Raw genomic sequence first — 21,381 nt, 5'->3', positions numbered from 1 at the left:
TTGTCTTTTGTTTGTTTTGCTGTCTCTTTTCTGGGTCAGTTGATTGCGTCACACCGGAAGTTGTGGCTCTGAGTGCAGTTATCAGACACCAATGCAAGAACAATCGCACGAATTGATTAGGTAGTCACATTTAGCTAGCAATGCGGTTCTGCTCTGCGTGACGGGAGCGCCATGCAACAATTTGATTACTAGTACTTGTACTTGCGTTCGTGTGTTCTACTCGACGTTTGCGCGCGCAGAGAAACCACGTGGAGAGAAGGAATATCTCTCCGCGTACTTGTGTAAATCTTGATCCAAGACACTCAAAGCCTTGGACTCTAACACAGGCACAGGCACGTTAATGTCTTTCACCTCGTACATGTATGTGTGTGCCATCTATTTTGCCTTTTCTTGTTCTGGTAGGTCATGAGACGAAAGCCATGCTGAACAACAGCGGACCGCCATCAAAACGAAGCAAGCTGGAACGTGCCATCAATAAAGAGATTGTCTGGCTGATTGGAATTCTGGCAATCCTGTGTTCTATTGGAGCAATAGGTCAGTGTTGTCCTGCTTCGAAAGCACCTGGAGTCCAATATACATACCTTATAGTCACAGTTGTTTACTGGAATAGGGCTCCTAATGCCCAGGAGGGTACATTTATGTGAAAAATGCAGCCAAGCCTGTTTTTGCTGGCCAGCCAATGGTGCACAGAATACCAGTCTTTGTGGTTTGTACGCAGGTATGAACACGATTGTGTTGAAGCCTAGCTCGGGACCAGACATGATAGTGTCAGTAAAGGCACGCAGTCTCTTAGCGTCATGTTTTACTGCATCTCAACAGTGACTTGCATGGCCCGTCTTGAGCCTAGGCATTTTGCCAACTGGCATTCGTTCAGTCCCTTTACAACTGGCCCGGCTGCAAAGTACATGTACACTCATACCTAGGTTATCCGAACCCCGAAGTTACGGGCACTTCGGTCTACCGGGCACCCTTTGGGCGAGTTTCACTGGAAATATCACTACTTGTTTGTCACATTTTGTGGAAATAGTGATGTCATATGCCATATCTGTGGCCGTTCCCCATCAAAATGTATGTGATTCGGAGTTTACGGTTATTTCAAAGTTACGGGCAGTGCCCGGTCCCGGACCGCCCAGATATACGAGGTATGAGTGTAGTTATTTCTGTTCATTGTAACTGTACTTGTTGCCTAAGATCCTGAGGTATTTATTTGCTGCCTGTGCGTACAGGTAACCGCGTCTGGACGGGTGCACGTGACTACAGAAACACAATCTACCTACCAGGATCTGATCTGGAATTGAACTCAGATGCCACACTCATTTTCTTAGTCTTGGTTATTGCACTCCAGGTGAGCAACGAGTGGTGCTCGGGCCAGGCCGTTCTCACGCCTGTACAGTGCATAAAAATGCCATCAAGACTGAGCTGGAATGCAGGCTACCTAGCTGCCACGATGGACTGTACTTGTCTATATCACGGAGTGTACATGTACAACTACTAGTATAGTATGGCTTGCTCTGCCTGCTAATTTATATTCTCTGGTACCAAATCCCCCTAGTGCAGTCTCTGTGTTGAATGAACATGTATGCACTAGTGTACTAGCATCTCCACTTCATCTGTTGATCTCTTGTTGTCGTGCCGTATATGCATTGCAGGTGCTGGTGCCTATCTCGCTTTACGTTAGCGTTGAATTTGTGAAGGTCTTCCAGGTCCTGTTCTTACACTGGGACAAACATTTTTTCAGTGCTCGAACCAACAAGCGTCTGATCTGCCGTGCTCTCAATCTTAATGAGGATCTTGGGCAGATTCAGTATATCTTCTCAGACAAGACTGGCACGCTAACGGAGAATGAAATGATCTTTCGGCGATGCAGTATCAATGGAATTGAGTACCCTCATTCGCCAGGTTTGTGAAGTAGATCTGCATGTCGTGTATTCTTCCACTGTTGGTCGCTGTTACTGACAGTGGTGCTTTGACAGTGGGTTGTCGTGTGCAGAACTCTCCTGGGTGGTGCAGTGTGTGTGTGTACATGTATGTGTGTGTGTGTGAATGTGTTATAGCGTGCAATTTATAGTTACGAGAATTCTCTTTCATCTTCTGGCCTCTTGTTCATATTTCTGGTGGGTGCTAGGGCAGTCAGCGTTTGAGCACTCATCCTTACCTGCTTCGGCCTTTCGGGACTCAGTGTGACTTGCCTAGTCTGTATTGTGTATTGTTTGTTTTTGTCAGATGTTTCGCCCACTCCAAACATTCGTAACGCGCCTGCCATGAGCGTGGCACAACGCCGTGCGTTGGGACCAGACAGCAATGTGAGCATTACAGACTGCCTTTGCTTTCTTTCTGGATTTGCAACATCACTTTGGTGTTGAGTGTGGTGGGACACTCCAGATTCTGCCTGCGTTAGTTTAGATCTGCTGGTAGAGTAGAATATGATTGACTCCTAATTGGATCCTTCTTCTTTTCCCCGGTCGTCTATGTGTCTACAGGCATCTGTGCCAGCTGACTACAAGCTTGTACAGCGCTTAGAGCTCTCCCAACCTGGCAGCATAGAGGAGGAGTTCCTGCTTGTGCTTGCTCTGTGCAACACTGTTGTGACCAGTGAGAGGACTCCCACGTCTAACGGCGGCACCAAATCTGCAACGCCGTCGCCAGACAAGCCCGCCTCTGCTTCCGTGTACGAGGCCGAGTCGCCGGACGAGTTGGCCCTTGTCTTGGCTGCTCACGCGTACGACTACGTGCTGATTAAGAGATCTGTGGACACAGTCACGATACGCGTTCCGGATGGGTCGCTGGTTTGCTACGATGTGCTCAACGTTCTGCACTTCGATTCAACGCGCAAACGGATGTCTGTCATTGTACGCCGCCAGGGCACGGACAAACTAAAGTTACTTACCAAGGGTGCTGATTCTGCTATCTATTCCTGCTTCAATCATCCATCTGGTGCGGGCAGTTGTAAGTTCTACTTTAAAAGCGTTGCTTTACGAGTGATCCCGTCTAATGTGCAGGCCACTGTTGTGCTTTCATTGTGGATTGGGTTTCATTGCCAGCCCCACGCATGTTGGGTTTTTCCTCGTTTGTCCTGGTTCTTGTTTGTGGATTTATACTTCAAACACCGGTGGTGTTGTACAGTGGAACTCGATAAGACGTACCCCCTCGGGGAATGGAAAAAAGTACGTAGTTTCCGAGGTACTTCTTATCCAAAGTTGACTTCTGTGGCTCAACTAAGGGCATGCTCGTTTGGTAGGATCGGGATCCCGATCCACCAGATCCACTGGATTCGCACCCTTTCGATTGCTCGAATCCGGATCCTTCGGATTTGGATCCGGTCAACCCACCTCGGGGAGCAGGGTTGACCGGATCCAACGGATCCAAATGTGACCGTTGTGCGTATATGGCGGGTAAAACTCGTTTTTGTACACATTGTGGTATGCACACGTGGATCGAGATAGAGCTTGCTGACTTTTTGTACAACCGGCGCTGTGAGTACGACTTTTTATTACTTCGTCCACATGGCAACAGTCAAGGCTCAAAAAAGTGTCCAGTTGACTCTGAAGGATCCGACGGATCTGAGATCTGGATCCCGATCCCGATCCTTACCAATCGAACATGCCCTAATACAATACATGTGCAGTATGTCAAAAATGCTCAAAACTCTTTATTGCACTCAGAAATATACGTGGTTAGTGCCGCCAAACCAGGCTCCTAGTGCTGCAGACAGCCTCCTCCGCACTGTCAATATACTAAAGCACCTGTCAAGCAAACCTGTCGTATCATGTGTGCAGGTACACAAAAACACCAAAATAGTACGTAGTATGCGAGGCAGGTCGACCAGTCTGTTTGGACCTGCTGAAAAATCCATTCATTAGTTGTACATCTTATCAGAGTACGTCGTATCCATACGCCTTTGTATGCGCTTATGGGAGGAAATCCTTGCGACGAAAGAGGACCGTACTAAGCGGGTGCACGCTTTACCTGGGTACGTACTAAGTGAGTTCCACTGTAGTTCAGCTTCTAATCTCACTGTGCTCACTGTGTCCGTACAGGCGAACACATCAGTGATTTGAATGCTTGCTAGTTCATTCAATCTTCTTGTTCTTCTTTTCTGTGTGCTGCCCCCGGTATGTTCAGTTACGCGCTCCGTTTCGCTACCTGAAGACGAGCTTTGCACTACGCCGCCAATCGAAGAAACAAGAGCGGATGCCACTCAGCGCCAACTGGACATGTACGGAAGACAGGGTCTGCGCACGCTCTGTATGGGCAGTAGGGTAAGGCCAACACTACTGTATCTAGTGTACTGGGATTGCTTGTCCCACGCTCTTTGGCGTAGCAGATCATGGTACACAGACCACTTGAGGTACATGCGAGCTGTCTCTCGGCATGTACATGTAGGCCTGTCTCTCAGCATGTACATGTAGGCGCGTTGCTGTAGTCCAGTTCAGTGTAAACTACTGATTCACGAAGTGCGCAGCACCGGGTGCCATAGATTACATACTTTGGTTCGACCTGCATATTCGACATGACTTTCTCGTTTGTGGTTGTGATGTAGGACGTCTCAGTCGACGAGTATGGAGCTTGGTTACAGGAGCACGAGGAAGCAGAGTGTGCCGCGACGAACCGTGAGGAGTTGCTGCGCTTATCCGCGTGTCGAATTGAGCAGAACCTGGAATTACTGGGTGCTACTGGTATTGAAGATCGCCTGCAGGACCATGTGGCTGAAACCATTGCTGGTCTGCGCGCAGCTGGCATCAACGTTTGGGTGCTGACTGGTGACAAGCAGGTAATACTCATTATAATAGCCGCATGCACTGCTCGGCTGCTAATGATTTGATATGCACTTGCATTTAGGGGGTAATAGGTGTGATGTTTGTTGTTGTCTACTCTCAGGACGATTGTCTTGCCACTTCGTGTGGCCAATGTGCCAGGGGTAACGCACATGACATTTTTTGTTCTTGTCTCTGTCTGCCATCTCACTTGCCTTGACCAGGAAACTGCTATCAATGTGTCGTACTCCTGTCAACTAATCGATGAAGACATGGAGGTGATCGTCCTGAATGCTACCACCCAGGTTAGCCAACTTCTGACTTCTCCCCTTTCGGATCTCCTATGCACACTCTGGCTTGTGTTCCCTTGTTCGAAACCAATACCAGTGCCTGGTGATCAATGCCATCAAGGCATACCAAATTTGAATCACTCCGCTGTTAGTAGCCGGTTACCCCTGTGAAAATCCAAGTCTTTCAGCATACCATACTCGTGTTGTTTGTCTTGGATTTTGTTTAGTGCTCAACTGGACTTGAAGTAGGATTTCATAGCAAAAGAAAAGAAGAAGAAAACACATTTTAAAAACTTGCCCATGTGATGGTTTTAGCTGGTCCTGTCTTGTGTGTGTTCATACATTACTACTGGTAAATGTATGAGTAGTGTTCCTGCACTGGTATTGTCTTGATTGTAGGATACCACACTACCTACTGACTTTCGGCAGTGACACCCGGTGTTTCATCTTCCGAGGCCTGCATGAAATGAGCTGGCCGTGTTCTGCTATTATGCTGATGTGCAAAACATGTCACTGTGCAACGCGTTTCCCTGGCCATCCGTTATTGCTGATGCGCTAGTCTTCTCCGCCTAATACTGACATGTTATGTTGTGTTATGTTGTGTTATGTTTTGTAGGCGCAGTGCGAGGAACGTCTCCTGGCTCGTCTTGAGGAGCTTAACTTGCAGCGGGCATTTCGACACCCGTGAGTCTAACATGCAGCTTCGTCGTTCTGATGGTCCTGTGTTACTTGCAATGCAAGCGCCGTCCTGTGAAGAACTTCCAACCATTGATATGTTTGCGACTGTCCATGGTGTGCCCTCCCATGACTTGCCACACAAGAGCCGTATACGTGATCAGATGGATATCACGCACAGTTCTTATTGCAGCATGGCTGTTTCAAATGTTATTGAGAAGGTATATGGCAAGACAAACGTCCTACAGTTATAGTGAGATGCGGGAATCCTATGATAGCTGCTGGCATATCATGATTGTGATGGTCTGATTTCTGACCTTGTGTTTTGCTCTAGGAGAAAATTTTCTTCTCATCCAGCAATCAGCTTCATCTTCCCTGTGTGAGTATGACAACACTCTTTGCAATATTTCCTCTTCCTTCTCTGCCTAGTCGCAAGCCCTGCAGAGTTTAGTGTGCCTTTGTAGCTCTCGTGCAAACCATTTAGCATATGCGAAGCTTTGGACTCGGCACCCCGCTGAGTGACTTCAACACAAACATGCTAATAATAATAATAATCCGACTGGGTTTCTGCCTTTCCCTTATTTTCCTTTTTCCCATAATGTAGAGGTAACAGTAAGGGACAGGTCTCATTTGCAGCGTCAACTACCTCCAACCGCCATGTTCAGCGACAGCGTGCCTTAGTGGTAGACGGCAAGACCTTGCAGTTCCTCTTGACGGACTCGCTAAAGCTCGACTTTCTTCAGCTGGCGTCGCAGTGCAGGTCAGTGGTCTGCTGCCGCAGCACTCCACTACAAAAGGTGAGCGTGTGCTTATGTATTGGAAAGGCTTCCTGTCTGAAGCCTTTCCATACTGGTACTCGATGTTCCAGTTTTGTGACACGAGAATGGCACGAGAATTAGTGTACCGCTGAGTGTACCGCTATACACGTGGTCGACACGTAGTCGACACGTTGTTGATACTTTTTTGACACGTGACCCCGTCAACGGTCTGCTTTGTGCCAATGCCACTCGGTAAACGCCGATGTCGCGTACGACAAAGACCACTATCCCGTACGCGAAATAGTTGCAGTTGAGAACTGCATGACGTGGATCATGGACCTGACGGCAAGGACAACTGCGAGAGGGCCCCTTTCGGTACCCCTGACGGGAAGGAGAACTGCAGAAGTCGACGAATTGGCCGCGAAGTCGAACGAGGAGGCCCCTTTTCCGTACCCCATACTGCAAAGTGCCATTGATGGATACCTTTTGCACCTGGAACGACCCCTTAAACGCTGTCGCGGCGACTATCCCGTACGCGAAATAGTTGAGAACTGCTGACGTGGACCTTTTGCACCTGGAACGGCCCCGTAAACGCTGTCGTGTCGGCGGAGTGAATGTGCAGGGTACTAGGGTGAAAAGAATTGCTGCAAAGACGTCCCCTCTACTAGGCTCTAGGCCTTTGCCTTTGGAGACATCGTCGGCGAACTGAATGTGCAGGACGAAAAGAATTGCTGCAAAGACGTCCGCTCTAGGCCTTTGGAGACATCGTGGGAACTCCTTCCGGCCGGCCGGTACTATACAAACTGCTGACGTGGCCGTGGACATGTACATGGAGAGTCATGGTGGGACTTCATGTACATGGATACATGGTGGGAATTCCTTCCGGCACCCCCGTACCGCAAAGCCAACGGTGGGGAAGGAGAAGTGCAGACGTGCAGGAAGACGAACGAGGAGGAACCAGGACGAGCGAGCAATGGCAGGACTAGCTGGACCGTAAGTAATAGCTGAATTGTGCATGACAACTTGACACCCATGCGGCACTCGCCACTTGCCACTGCATATTTCTTGTCCACTAACAATGTCTCTCCTCTGCCCCCTGTGTGTCCACGGCCCTGTTTCTGAATTGGCCCGATGAATCGAATGTCTTCCGCAACTGGAACGGCCCCGTGAACGCTGTCGCGTCGGCGACTGAATGCGCAGGAGGGAAAATATTGCTGCGAAGACGTCTCCTCTAGACGACGGTAAGGCACCCCATTGATATGTTGCCAGTGTGTGCCAGGGTATCGCGCGATGGTGAATGAGGAATGATGAAGGGTACGGTGGGACTGTAGACCTGTTACCTTCTACTAACACGTTATCAGGTGGAGAGTGTCTTGTACTCACGTTATCAGGTCGAGAGCGTATTGTAGTCACTCTCTCTATTCCTGTACTTCATTACGTTCAAGGTGTACGTATAACTTCTCAAAAAAATTTAATGGTCCACAGTCGTGTCGGAAGGGTACGGTGGGACTGTAGACATGTTACCTTCTAACACGTTATCAGGTGGAGAGTGTCTTGTACTCACGTTATCACTATATCAGGTCGAGAGCGTATTGTAGTCACTCTCTCTATTCCTGTACTTCATTACGTTTCAGGTGTACGTATAACTTTTCCAAAAAATGTAATGGTTCACGTCTTCAGATAGAGAGCGTATTGCACCCACTGTCTAGTCTCTGTAGTGCATTGAGATTTAGTTGATCGAACATGAAATGGATACACAGACAAAGCCAGGCCAAGTACATGGCGAGATGTCGCCAGAAGAACGTCTTCAGGTAGAGAGCGCATTGCACCCACTGTCTAGTCGATTTTGTGGATCGCACATGAAATGGATACACAGACAAAGCAGGCCAAGTACATGAGAGAGTGGACGATGTGCAGATCGACACGGCCTGCGGGTACTTCATTTTAAGTTACCCGTGACATAACTAGGATAAAAGTTAATCACTGCAAAAACATTGCCAAATATGTGAGCACTTTGGACTTGACAGAAGAGTGCACGGGCGACGTTGACAAAACATACCGCGGTGACTGTCACTATCATGACAGCAGGGCACATCGCACGCAGCATCGCAGATCGTGTCGAATTGCGCATCATAATATTGCAAAATTGCTCCTGTGCATGCAAGTGGATTTCATTGCACTTCTCAGTTTGGGAAATGCTCGATTATGACAATTCTCCGTGTGAGTGCACTAGCCCTGAACAGACATGTAGGTGAACCGTTTGTGGTGTCTCATAGCCTACCTCACGACCTTCTGCTTTCTTTCTTCATCACTTGTATCTTGCAGGTCTATCATCCCGTGACGACCACATTGAAGTCTGAATTTGAAGTGTGAAGATGCTTCAGCAACCACATCGTACTTTTCCATTGCTTTCATTGTGCTTCTACTGTGCATGTGTGTAACTTGTGGGGTAAACATGTGATGACATTGTATGCTGGCCACACGGTCAGATGTTCATGCGTCTAACGTACACCTGCATGTTATGCATTGAAAAGGGTTTGCCACTTGCGATCCTGGGACGAGTATCAGGTCCGCTTTGTCCTGTGTGGGCTGTATCAGATTGCTGTTCACTTCTCTATCTGTTGGATATGTGACTTTCTGCAAGTTCTGGTGTATGATGGCCACGTCCTTGCTTGTCACTTTATATGATATTACATTCTGTATTCGCTGCTTCCATGGCATGGTCTGCAAACTGCAATCCTTGGGCAAATGTCATGTTTGCTATGTTGTGCTTTGGCCGTCAGCTTGTCTACACGCTGTAGTTGAATTATTTTTGTTTCACAACTGACTTCCTCAAGTACGGTGGCCACTGCTTTGCATGGCATTATACATGAAGAATTTCCTGTTTGTGCCGTGTGCATGTGCGTATGTGTGCGTGGCCACGTGTGTGTGCCGTGTGCATACACATGTTTGTGTATCTGTGTGCGGGGTAGCGAGGCGGGGAGGGCTGGTATGTATCAGTGTGTTATTGCAGTCGCATGGCTACATACAGTACATCGCGCGCGTGGTCATCATGTTTACCTTCGGGGTTGGGGTGGGGAGGGAACGGAAAAAGAGCTGAAATTATCCATATAAAAATCGCTCTGTGAGCGGTTCTAAAAAACCTTTACTGGTACTGCCCCGTCGTAAAAGTAAGAAATTAGAACTGGCCCATTGTCCCCCCAAATGCGAACTGATCCACCTAAATCGCGAATGACGGGACCCGAACGCACCAGTAGCACGAGGTTCCTACCTGTGGATGCAGATGGGGACGTTGGTCCGGACCATAGGCCATGTACTGTACTAGCGGTAGGCTTCCCTATCAAAATAATAAATTCTACTACTACTACTACTGGTGTTACCCTATGATAATTGCCGTGATCCTGTGCCCTCCCGACCTCGTGCTACTGGTGCGTTCGGGTCCCGTCATTCGCGATTTAGGTGGATCAGTTCGCATTTGGGGGGACAATGGGCCAGTTCTAATTTCTTACTTTTACGACGGGGCAGTACCAGTAAAGGTTTTTTAGAACCGCTCACAGAGCGATTTTTATATGGATAATGTCCGTGCGTCTCTATGTGCACGTGGGGGGGGGGGGGTACAAGTGCATAAGTGTGACTTTCTGCGTTGCATGCCTATGTGTGCTGGCCTTGCTGTCTCTCTCTAGCCTATGAACAGAGTACTTGAATGCTCTTGTAGCAATATGCATTAAATGTGCTATTTCATTGTTAAACCATCTCTGTCTTATGTATGTGTGTGTCTGTGTTGTGTGTGTGCGTGTGTGTGTCTGTCCTTGTATCCTTTTGTAACCCTAGGCGAGTGTTGTGGGTCTAGTTCGTCAGGAACTCAACGTGATGTCACTGGCCGTCGGTGATGGTGCTAACGATGTCAGTATGATACAGATGGCCAACACGGGAGTGGGTATCTCCGGTGTGGAGGGACAACAGGCTGTCATGGCATCTGACTTTGCTATCAGCCGCTTCCACTACCTACACCGTCTGCTGTTGGTGCACGGCCACTGGTGCTATGATCGCATTTCTCGTATGATTCTCTTCTTTTACTATAAGAATGCTGTAAGTCTGTGTGTGTCCATGTGGGTGCCCATGTGGGTGTGTGTGTGGGGGGGGGGGGGGGGGGGAGAGACTGGGTCTGTTGGGTTTTCTGTGTTATTTAGCTTATTGGGGGGGGGGGGGGAGGGGGAGCTGAGTGACTGGGTCCGTTCTTGTCCGTGCGTTGGAAGGGGAGTGGTGGTGGGGAGGGGGATGCCCCAGTTCAGTTTTGGCCAACTTCACTACTTTTACCGGTACTTATATGTATTGTAGTTACCAGTATGTATCCATTCTACACTACACCACTTTCTTTCAACTCCCCGGGGTCTATATCCTGGAATATGCCTTCTTTTTTCAGAAAGTGAAGACTGAAGTGCATGTACATGATTGCATTGGTGTTTCCCTGCCATGCATTTTCCGAGCGTATCTCTTTTAGTTTTCTCGGCCGAGAGTTCTAGGGTGGCATTCACATGAGTGCTCATTGGTTGGACCCTGCACCTGCAATGTGCACCCTTTTCACATGTGCTCTTTACAGGATATGTGCAAGAACGTGCCGAATTGTTTTTTTAAAATATAATGCTCTTTCCTTTTCTTTTCCCGGCGGGAGAATTTTGTGTGACAATATACTGTGTTGTCTTGCCCTGTGTCGATCCCACTTCTAGCTGTTCGTGCTGCTCATCTTCTGGTTTCAACTGTTCAATGGCTGGTCTGGCTCGGTTGCCATAGAAGATTTGTACTTGCTGTTGTACAACCTTGTTTTCACGTCGGTACCGCCCATTGTCACTGCTGTTCTCGACCAGAACATTCCACCAGAGGTTCTCCTCGCGAGACCTGCACTGTACTCGGAAAGCCAAAGTGATAGCGTAAGTATCACTCTATAGTACTCAATGTTACTCCCACAGCAGTGCTACATCTGGTACTGTACTAACATCTATGAGTATTTGCCCCTGGTAGTGTAGTAGTTGCACCCTCTCATGTGGGATAGTGCCTTTCCTGTTCCCGCTACGCAGAGCTCACTGACTTGTCAGTTTGAGTACTCTGGCACGTAACGTTGGGGCCTCTTTTTTTTAATGTGGCTTTGGAAAATTATTTTCAGATTTAGTCTCTGTGCTGCGCAGATGAGTCCGCGAAGGATGAAGCAGTTCTGTCTGCAGATTGAATACATCTAGTATAGTATTATCTACATGTACTTCTGTGTATGTGTATGTTGTGGCTTCCACTGGAGTGCTACAGTTTACAGCATGCCGTTTACAGCATGCCGTTAAGGTCCTAATCCCAACACGGCTCTTTGCTGCTAATCTGGTACTTCAGATTTACAACAAGAAGCACTTCTTCATCACGATGGCTGACGCTGTATGGCAGAGTCTGGCTTTGTTTTTCGTCTCCTTTTTGGTAAGTACTTCAAAGTACAATGTAAATAATTAATAATTATTCTCCTCGCTGAAATGTTGAATACTAATACGAAGTTCAGATAGATAGCATAATACGTCAGTATCCTTTCTCTCTTGCATCCAGTACTACAGTTGCGCTCGGTGAAATCCGATCCAGATTGTATATTTGGTGCACTCAACTTGCACGGCCCTTGACGCCCTTGAAGTGGCACGAATCCAGCTGGACGCACACATGTACAAATACAATGATGTAATCATACCTGGTCCAGGGCGCCAGCCTTGTACTTTGGGTCCGATTTCAGCGAGCAGTATTGCTTTGTGAAGAAAGGGTTGTATTGCTTTGAATCACTGATATGCTAGCAATGCTGACCAACTGATGGTGTACGACTGGGTTCACTGCGACGGTGGCTACATGACTGCTGTTCTGTGGTGTTCTCTTGTTCTTGTTCACAGGCCTACAGTGACAGTAATGTTGGTGTACTGGAGTTTGGTACCACGCAGAACACGGCGTGCATCCTGACAGTGACACTGCACTTGTTGATAGAGACACAGTATGTGGTAAGTTCCTGGTTTATACTGGTTTCAATTACTAGCACTAGTAAATGGTATGATGAAAAAACAGCTGTGCCACTGTTGTGCATGTACTTTATGCTGATGGAATATTCTTTCTCTATGCCTGTGGATTCTTTAAAGTACTGTGTATTCATATGACTGGTGACTTCGTTTCCTGCACCTTGAAGTTCATCGTTGCGACAGCTTGCTATCACTTCTTTCAAGTTACATGACAAGTCAATACATCGTAGTGATTTTATGTACCAGTATGTGTTGCCAAGCGACAATGTACACTCATCCTTCTTATCTGCGGTCCGGGACCAGGCACTGCCCATAACTTCAATCACATACATTTTGATGGAGACGGGCCAGAGATCTGGCATACGACGTCGTTATTTCCACAGAAATTAGCAAAAGAATAGTAATATTTCCACTAAACCTCACCCATAGGGTGCTCGGTTGACCGAAGTGCCCGTAACTTCAACGTCCGGATAAGAGAGATATGAGTGTACTGCCTGTACTTGAAGTACTACATACATGTAGCCATGTGGCCCATGTCACAGCCCTAAATGACGGGTATGGCTAATGATCCCCCAGGGTGTCTCAAGTTCTTCTGTACTGACAAAAATATCAAAGAGTGACCGCTGATAGCCGGACACGATACCGGTAGCCTATTTTGTATTTTGATTTTGAAGTCTGCTGGGTTCGAACATAGTATGCTGAATGTGGAAGCATCCATCATTGAGGGCATCCGCCCACGGCTGTTCCATTTTAGTACAATCTAGTTGTAATCTTCATTGCTTGGTTGTGGCCTGCGCGATGCTGTGTGGAAAGTAGGATCTTGAACCTGGTCTTTTGAGCTAGTACCGTAAAGTACCGCCAGAGCGCCCCGTCTCGCGAGAGCGCCCCACCTTGATTTTACAGCCATTGGAAAAAAAATTCGTATGGAAGAGTGCTACGAAGTTTGTACGGTGTGAGAACTTTAGTGTACTAAGGTCACACGTGACATGTTCTCATGTGGAGCTCGCATCCCCTCGAAGGTAAACTGGGTACGGATTGACTGCACAACGTGCATTGTTTGTACACGGTTCGTGTCGTATGACCTACAGACAGGAAACCACCTCCACACGACGACCACGAAAGGACGAGATGGTGGGGCGCTCTGGCGGTACTTTACGGTAGTATTGAAAACCTGACTGGAGCGTCAGGGTGTTGGGTTGTGCTTTTGATTGTAGTCTTATGCTATGGCCGTATGGGTGTTTAGAGGTTTTACGTCGGGCCCTAGTCGACGGCTACAATGGCCAACCGGACAACAAAGAAGTTGAGGCCAAGGATAATGTTTTATTTTCTTGTGCATGCTTATGTAGTATGACGTAATGGTTGGGAGTCAGGCCGCTACAGGTGTCAGGAGATCACACTGCTGGCTGGCCATGTTTGACTTTCACTCCTCCCTGTCTTTTGTTTTCTCTCTCTCTCTCCCCCCCCCCCCCCCTTCTCTCCTATATCTTCGTTTTGAGTTTGTTTGTATCCCTGCCTCTATGGTGTCCCTGTCTTTTGTTTTCTCTCTCTCTCTCTCTCTCCCCCCCCCCCTTCTCTCCTATATCTTCGTTTTGAGTTTGTTTGTATCCCTGCCTCTATGGTGTTCTTTTGTGTGCAGACTTGGATCCATCACTTGAGCATGTGGGGTAGTCTTGTTGTCTACCTCGCCACCGGCCTTGTCTACAATGTACTGCCCGGGGTCCCTCCATACTTTGTCATGGAGCACACAATAAGCACGGTGGAATTCTGGGCAGTTGTTGTACTGTCTACAGCCATTGCACTCTTTCCTAGGTAACTAACAGATATTAACTGTAACTTGATCATTTTTTTGTGCATGTGCTTCTTGAGAAACGTGATTTGCTGCAGGCACTTCTATTCAAAAGCAATGCCTGCTCTTGCTTCCTCTCTCTCTTCCTGAGCTTCAAGGAATCTCGATTGTGTCATGTGGAGTGTCCTGTTAGCTTGCAGGAAAATGTATGGAGAGATGGCTGTGCTGTGGGAGAACCCTTGTGCAGGAAATTAGTCGCACCTTCTAAGGGGTCATGGTTCATGCGGACTCTTGTACGGTACTCCAAGCCCAAACCACTTTCTTGCAACCTACTTTGGAGTAGCTTTCAAGTCCTGTTCATCTCAGGGTGCAATCTGATGGTCTCTCCTATTGTTATCCTTTGCTTTGTCCACATAATTGTGTTTCTGTAGATTTTTTACAAGAGCTGTCATTGGTTCATTTCGCCCTAGCCCCTGCCTCGTCGCTCGCATGGCATCCACTAAGAAAACGTGAAACAGCCGAAGGCAGCTCGTCTAGAATTAGGTAGGTATTTTTGTCAACTTTCCTGCTTCCCTACTATTTGATTTACGCATCTGTGTTCTACTATTATTTTGTGGTCAAATTCTTCATAATCATCACCGCATGAAAACCTCTTGAAACCTCAAACAAGGACCAATACAGAAAATGAGCATGAGGCAATGAAACAAATACAAAACAGTACATACACTTTATATCAACAACTTACTAGTACTTCTTACTAGTACTTCTTTCCTCTTTTAATGTTAATGGCGTTCTTTCACGTACTGTGGGATTCAGTCGACCGTTTCATAGCTCGGGGCACTTTGCCCTGAGTATTGTTGTTTTTTTAATCATCGTTGAGCTCATATTTATTTTCTTTGGCTTAGATTCACTGCTGCTGGTCAGTGCTAAGATGAACAGCTGATCCACTTTGACATTTCTTGCGCGTAGCATGTTTGGAAGTTTGAGTTATTGCCAATATTGGACCTTCCATGATATTGATTTTGAATATTCGTGGATTCAGTTCCACTGTTACAAATACTGTCTGTCAAAAGAGCCTATGCAGCGAGTTGATGTGCTGAATGGTGGCACACTGGCAGAAATCGTTTAAAAAATCGTGAAAACTGTATGTGCCATGCGTGGTGGGTTTACTTGGAGGACAGTTGCTTGTACTCAAGGACATTAGTAGAAATGTGATATCATGCAGTGGCAATTTTAACACTGATATCAGCAAGCTCCTATCTGCCTGAGGAGCTGATGACTGTCGCCGACTTCAGAAGACGGGAGCACCGTCCTTGACAAGTGCCTGGACCTCCTTGAAGTTGGGATGCTTGGAGCCGCCGAGTAGCTCAAACAGCAGTGCTTCGCTGGTCGTGATGAACGCTCCACTTTGTCGCAACCGCTGCAGCAAGGTACAGTCACAATTCAACAGTCGCCATCAACATCTAGACTAGCATGCACTGCAGTCTATATTGTAGACAACTGTAGGACAAAGCCCAGGTAGTATTCTGCAACAATAGAGTCGGCTTCGCATTCTGAATTTTGGACACAGTTGCTGCAAACATTTCTCGGTGGATATCTCTTTGTCTGTCACCAGTCAATCCTATATACAGGATTAAACTTCAAGACGCATTTGCAGCCTCGAAAATGGTCGAATTGGAAGCAATGTTATTGAAGATGCATTTCAATCTTTCCTACGATGCATCTCTTTCTTTATAATGAATAAATAGAGGTTACCCAATGGCTAAGACCCCGGGAAAGGTCTCTGGGTACAATTATTACTGATGAATTGCAATTACAAGCGGTAGAAATAGACTAGGAGTGGAATAGATGAATATTAGCAGCATCCTAGCATTGAAGTCGTGTTGTAAAGTGCTCGCAGATCAATATGAGACACTACCTGTATGGGGCATTTACTAAATCAGTTGTGTTCAAGTACGTACACATATTAACAGTGGAATACTCTTGGGGTACTAGCCTAGGAGGTGCTTCTTCTATAGCCATAGGTGCATAGAATTGTTTTTGTTAGCTCCATATGGGCCATATCTAGGCTTGGATAATGCCAACTAGGGTTTTTATTGGCAGGGGAAACTGGGAAGTACAAAACCAATTTTTGAAGAGGCCAAATCCTATATATAGGATTTTGAAAATTCTGGACACCTTTGCACGAGAGGGCCTGTTACAGAAAAAGTAAAGCCCTTGTACTTGTGCTGGTGAAACTTGGCAGACATCATCTCTGATAAACATGGAATGCATACTCCAACAGGTTTTTGAAGAAAGAACTTTGCTGTGTAAGGTGTGATCTACCCTTTCCCAATAATTGGAAAAATCATATAAAATTATATAGGATTTGACAGACAAAGAGATAGCTTTCCGTGAAATTCCTCTGACCTATTTGCTCACCTTGAGTGCATATTTCCTGTCCAGTAGGTTCCGGGATGAACACGCATCTGCGACGACATGTACCTGGTGATTGTCGCCGAGAAGATCCAAGGTTGTCTGTGATATACACACTTGTGTCTGAAAGTCAACACAAGGAGGAATACGATATAGTACTGGAAATAGTACAGACGGCATCATGGCTGCATGTCGTGGACTGAAATGCATTCTACATGACAGTGGTAGTGGTCAGGGGTCGAGAAAGGGCTAAATCCGGGCTGAGTATATTGCTGTCTGGTTGTGGAAATTAGTAAGGGGTCGTCCATAAATATCGAACTTTTTTCACAAAACGAAATAATTTCGTTATGGGGTGGGAGGGGGTTGACCAATTTCGTTTCAGAAAACATTGATTCATGTACATGGCTGTTGTATACGCATGTATGTCAACATTTTTTATGTTCTGAGGGGGGGGGGGGGGAGGGAGGGGTTGGGTCTAAACTAAAATAATTCGTTTGGTGAAAAAAGTTCGATATTTACTAAACTTCTGGTATGATCTCTTATCATCGTTCTGTGTTTTTAATTGCACCCTTTGCCCCATTCACTTCACATTGAAGACTGCTGCAAGTAGATACTGATACTTCGAAGTGCTTTCCAACCCACTTACCTCTATTCCGAAGATGACAAAGCTGTCTACATGTGCATGCTCTTTGGCTATGAGCTCCTTGACGTCTGGCACCATCATGGAGAATTTGGTTTTTGCAAACACCGGCACATCAGTGGTGTCGATTGTAGACACGGTGTTACCAAGACCTAGGTCACAAGAGTAGTCAGATACACACCAACAAATACTGTTAACGCCATTATTCTAACGAGGTGCAAAATTAACGATCTCCTAAAGTGAATCGGTTAGCTCACCGCTCAACACCAAACTATGAGGAACAAAAAGTACAAAATAATAGTATTGACTTCTGTCCAGGTGCAGTTTCAGTACACACACTTCATCGTCACACAGAATCACACCGATCTTGAAGCGAAGGCGGACTTCAATCTCCTGCCAGAAACCACAAGAATGTCATGTTCATGTACATGGCTGTAATCTGCTCATTCTGGTCATGTGACACTTTCACAACCTTTGTTCAGAGTAAATGGATGCGCCCGCCGCCCGGTCCAATGTGAACACCTGGGAGTACTAAATAACCTTTTTAGTACTCCCTGGTGAACACCATGTCACACACCAGTCCACAGTTCATTCATAAAAAGATGGGCTCTGACGAGCTCCCGTAATTGGCGATTTTCTTGATTCTATCGTCCATGCATGGTGCAGTGCCGCGAAATTTGAAATCTGAAAAGGGTCCAAAAAAGGTATCTCAACTGGGGTTCGAACTGCACATGTACAGTTGCAAGTGGGGTGGAACGGCCTGAATTTTCATGGTTTTCCCAATTCTGCAATTTTGGGGCTAAACCTGGCCAAAATCCTATTCTTATTACGGCTTGCTTTGAGAAATAGACTTCAGATTCATAATTGGAAGATTATTCCATAGGGGACCGCAGAAAAATTCTTTAAAAAAACTCAAATTTCAACCCATTTATGGCCAAAAGCAAAAAAATCAATATTTTTATGAATGGACTGTGGTCTGGGCGCGAGGGAAGGTGGGCAATTACTAAATGTACAGCTGTTGCCATGGAAGAGTAAACGATCAGACTATGGCCAGGAAACCAGGTATCAGGAAAGTGCCCACAACTCCCACGTGGCAACAAGATATTTGATCCAGGAATACCAGTACCATTGACAGTGGTTGGCATAGCAACACCATGGTAACCCGCATCTATGACTTTTCATATAACGTGTGGCATGAAATATACTACATGTACTGCCATGTATCGCCTGCCCCTCGACAATTATTATTCAGAAGCATACACATGGCACAGAAAGTAATGTGCACATTAGCAATCAGTGCCACTGTACGTAAGCTGAGCATTAGAATGTCCACTCTGCAGAGAGAACAGGCATCATCAGTAAGGGATAATCCTTACCTGTCGCCTCTACGGAGGCGTCAGAGTATTATGATGCACTGTGGAGGCTGATGACACTTCGTGACTTACACCTCCTGGTTTGAGAGACGCAACACCTCTCACTCCTGCTTGCTGATCCCCACCCCCCAATAAATCCAAAAGAAAGACAATATTGATGGCTTGGATAGCCATGGAGTTCTTACCTTTGGGGTACTTGCTCAATGTAACATTGGAAACGGAATTAGACCGGAAGTACATATGAAGCAAAACATATAGAGATAGAAAACAAGTAGCATATTTCGTTAAAGAAATGCCAGTGTATCTAGTGAGGTACATGTACCATAAACATCCCCCCCCCCCCCACACACACACACACACCACCACTCATCAATTCTCAACCGCCAGTACCTGTTCAGTGGCAACGATGGGGATTTTCATGTGCTTGGCTGCTTGAACCTACATGACACAATGCAACCAAAATAGAAGCACAAACATGATTGATTGATTGATTTTTATTTAAGGATTGTCCAAAGGCCACAGAGGCCTATCGAGCATGCTGGTCACATACCAATAATAATATTATAATCAATAACTGGATTTCAAAGTACTAAAATTAATGTCTAAAGCTATGCCAATGATTTGACTGTTTGCTTGCGAAACAACATGTTTGTTCGGTTGTAATAACTGGTCCTGGTATAGGGACCAAAGGCGTTTCCATGGTAACACAATAGCAGAGTGCCGATCCAGTCTTACAAGTGAAGTCAGTGCTGCCAACCTTCCGCATCTTTCCGTATTAGTGCGGGAAATCACTCCTTCGTCCGCACTACGGAATTTGAGCAAATGGCACGGAAAATCGAAAAGGATCGATCAGCTGAGTGGAAGCATGGCAAACGCAAGCTGAGCAATGAATATCCTTGTACCAAAATTGAGCGCACGCCGTGCTACGACTACACGTAGCACGAAAAATCATGCCTTGCGTACAAGTCGCATATGCTTGCACTGAAAATCCAGCCTCTGCCGTGAATGTGCGTGACAGAAGAAAGAAAAAGAAAAGAAACATGTACAAGCACCGTACATGGCAGTGCAGTGCATTGCTACGCAAAACACTGAAAAATACGGAAAATCAGAATTTCAAGTACGCAAAAACAGAGTGACAGACCCAGTTGGTTGACATCTCTGTAAAGCTACTTTTGAACGGCTGCACGTATGGAGAAAGTGGCCCGTTCAAACAATGGCCCATTCTCAGTCAGTCGAACACCCTCTGAAAACGAGCGAAACAATGTTCACACCTAGACCACCAATACCGGCACACACACACACACACACACACACACACACACACACACACACACACATCCCTTGCTGTATGAGTGGCTAGATCTCTTCGTAATGCTGACCAACAGTGCTGTTCGATGAAATCCGATCGAGAGAGTCAGCTTTGCGCCCCTGCAGCAACATCCCAGTGTTCGCAGGTCTTGTACTGAGGGTTGCACAGCACCCGGCGCGTACTTAAAACTCAAGCGATCAGATTTCATTGAGCAGCACTGTACTACTACTAGTACCAAGAGTACATAAACCAGAGTGTGCAACTCGGGATGGTTCCTGTGGGAGCGTAATTCGTGCACTACGTCATTTCTGACGGCATGGTAAGCCACAGGTACGGTGAAAAGTTGCGTAACCAGTCGCGGTGGTGCAGTTCACTGAGTTTGTCCTGATTTCGGTTTTTTGAGACGGATAGCCTGGTGACTTTACTTGTCGGTGGATGTACGCAGCGTACACAGTCACACAAAACACCGAAATCCTGAAACAGGACGTCTAAAATCAAGCAAACTTGGCTGATTTCCGGGCTATGAAACATGAAAATTTGAGCTGTACGCAAGTCGCGGCTTGGCTGATCTCATCAGGGTGACGTAGTGCACGAACTGCGCTGTTTCAGATCTGATATGCACAGTTGCACACTCTGGTTTATGTACTCTTGCTAGTACTTACTTCAAATACAGGTACTTGATCATGCATTACAAGTTATCTACCCTTTTTTTGTTTGAACATAATTATACCGGTATTGAAATAAACTTCATTTGAAGAAACCACAGTACATTCTAATGTGGGATTTCTCTCTCATGAAACCTTTAGAAAGAGGCCCAAACTTTCATTCGGAGCAATTCATGCCTCAGTGGAGACCACGTGTGGCAATATTTCACGTACATGTACATAATGTACCCGGTACAAGCTTCATGTACTTGTAATAGCATTGCATATCCAATAAAATAACACTGGACGAAGTACAGTGTACGTAACCATCGTTGCGACTAACCAAACGGTGTGATACTTGAGCGATATCATCAAAGTGCTGGATGGAAGGTCGGAATTTCTCTTGCATGTCACAAAGCAGGAACATTGTTCGCCCAGCTTGCAGTCTCCCTATGGCTTTGCTAACACCAGCCATTGCTGCGCCTCAGAGAATAGAGCAAGATATTTCGTGTTGTGGTGCTTTCAAGAAGAGGCTTCATATGATAGGAAATAAAAACTTTGTTATTGCTTTCCAAGGTGCAGTAGGAAAGACAAAAATGAATACGGTGACAGCACAGAAAATGGTGATCTCTGAGGCTGAATGAAACCACTCAAATCAGAAACCTTCAAAAAATCCAAAAACAAAAAAACAACCTGCCTCGGACACTT

General features: G+C 46.3%; 2 protein-coding genes, 1 long non-coding RNA gene and 1 other non-coding gene across 4 annotated transcripts in view; 3 read left to right on the top strand and 1 right to left on the bottom strand.

Annotated features, from left to right (window-relative positions):
- The window catches only part of LOC135814270 (phospholipid-transporting ATPase VA-like), a 22,121-nt gene extending 6,815 nt beyond the window's left edge, over positions 1 to 15,306 (top strand). Inside the window, exons 5-21 of the mRNA XM_065327369.1 lie at positions 403 to 534; positions 1,227 to 1,345; positions 1,650 to 1,899; positions 2,224 to 2,303; positions 2,481 to 2,946; positions 4,123 to 4,259; positions 4,541 to 4,771; positions 4,979 to 5,059; positions 5,661 to 5,728; positions 6,054 to 6,098; positions 6,324 to 6,516; positions 10,309 to 10,566; positions 11,205 to 11,405; positions 11,854 to 11,934; positions 12,387 to 12,491; positions 14,143 to 14,315; positions 14,724 to 15,306. Coding sequence (XP_065183441.1) covers positions 403 to 534; positions 1,227 to 1,345; positions 1,650 to 1,899; positions 2,224 to 2,303; positions 2,481 to 2,946; positions 4,123 to 4,259; positions 4,541 to 4,771; positions 4,979 to 5,059; positions 5,661 to 5,728; positions 6,054 to 6,098; positions 6,324 to 6,516; positions 10,309 to 10,566; positions 11,205 to 11,405; positions 11,854 to 11,934; positions 12,387 to 12,491; positions 14,143 to 14,315; positions 14,724 to 14,805 — 2,702 coding nt within the window. The 3' untranslated portion in view covers positions 14,806 to 15,306. The remainder of the gene's footprint in view (positions 1 to 402; positions 535 to 1,226; positions 1,346 to 1,649; positions 1,900 to 2,223; positions 2,304 to 2,480; positions 2,947 to 4,122; positions 4,260 to 4,540; positions 4,772 to 4,978; positions 5,060 to 5,660; positions 5,729 to 6,053; positions 6,099 to 6,323; positions 6,517 to 10,308; positions 10,567 to 11,204; positions 11,406 to 11,853; positions 11,935 to 12,386; positions 12,492 to 14,142; positions 14,316 to 14,723) is intronic.
- On the top strand, positions 6,538 to 9,345 carry LOC135814277 (uncharacterized). Its single transcript, XR_010553166.1, has 2 exons — positions 6,538 to 7,718; positions 8,803 to 9,345. It is a non-coding gene; the product is annotated as an uncharacterized LOC135814277 (long non-coding RNA).
- On the bottom strand, positions 15,227 to 21,297 carry LOC135814274 (isochorismatase domain-containing protein 1-like). Its single transcript, XM_065327374.1, has 6 exons — positions 21,017 to 21,297; positions 19,111 to 19,158; positions 18,906 to 18,915; positions 17,354 to 17,499; positions 16,714 to 16,830; positions 15,227 to 15,712 (listed from the first exon to the last, which is right to left on the bottom strand). The coding sequence occupies exons 1-6, from the start codon at positions 21,146 to 21,148 to the stop codon at positions 15,584 to 15,586; spliced, it is 582 nt and encodes a 193-aa protein (XP_065183446.1). The 5' UTR covers positions 21,149 to 21,297; the 3' UTR covers positions 15,227 to 15,583.
- LOC135816249 (U8 small nucleolar RNA) lies at positions 18,700 to 18,839 on the top strand. The gene has a single exon (XR_010553375.1). It is a non-coding gene; the product is annotated as a U8 small nucleolar RNA (small nucleolar RNA).
- Positions 21,298 to 21,381: the final 84 nt, after the last annotated feature.

The sequence above is a fragment of the Sycon ciliatum genome, chromosome 4, assembly GCF_964019385.1.
Source record: "Sycon ciliatum chromosome 4, ocSycCili1.1, whole genome shotgun sequence".
In the NCBI taxonomy this organism is placed as follows: Eukaryota; Metazoa; Porifera; class Calcarea; order Leucosolenida; family Sycettidae; genus Sycon; species Sycon ciliatum.
This window is presented reverse-complemented; position numbering and strand designations above follow the sequence as displayed.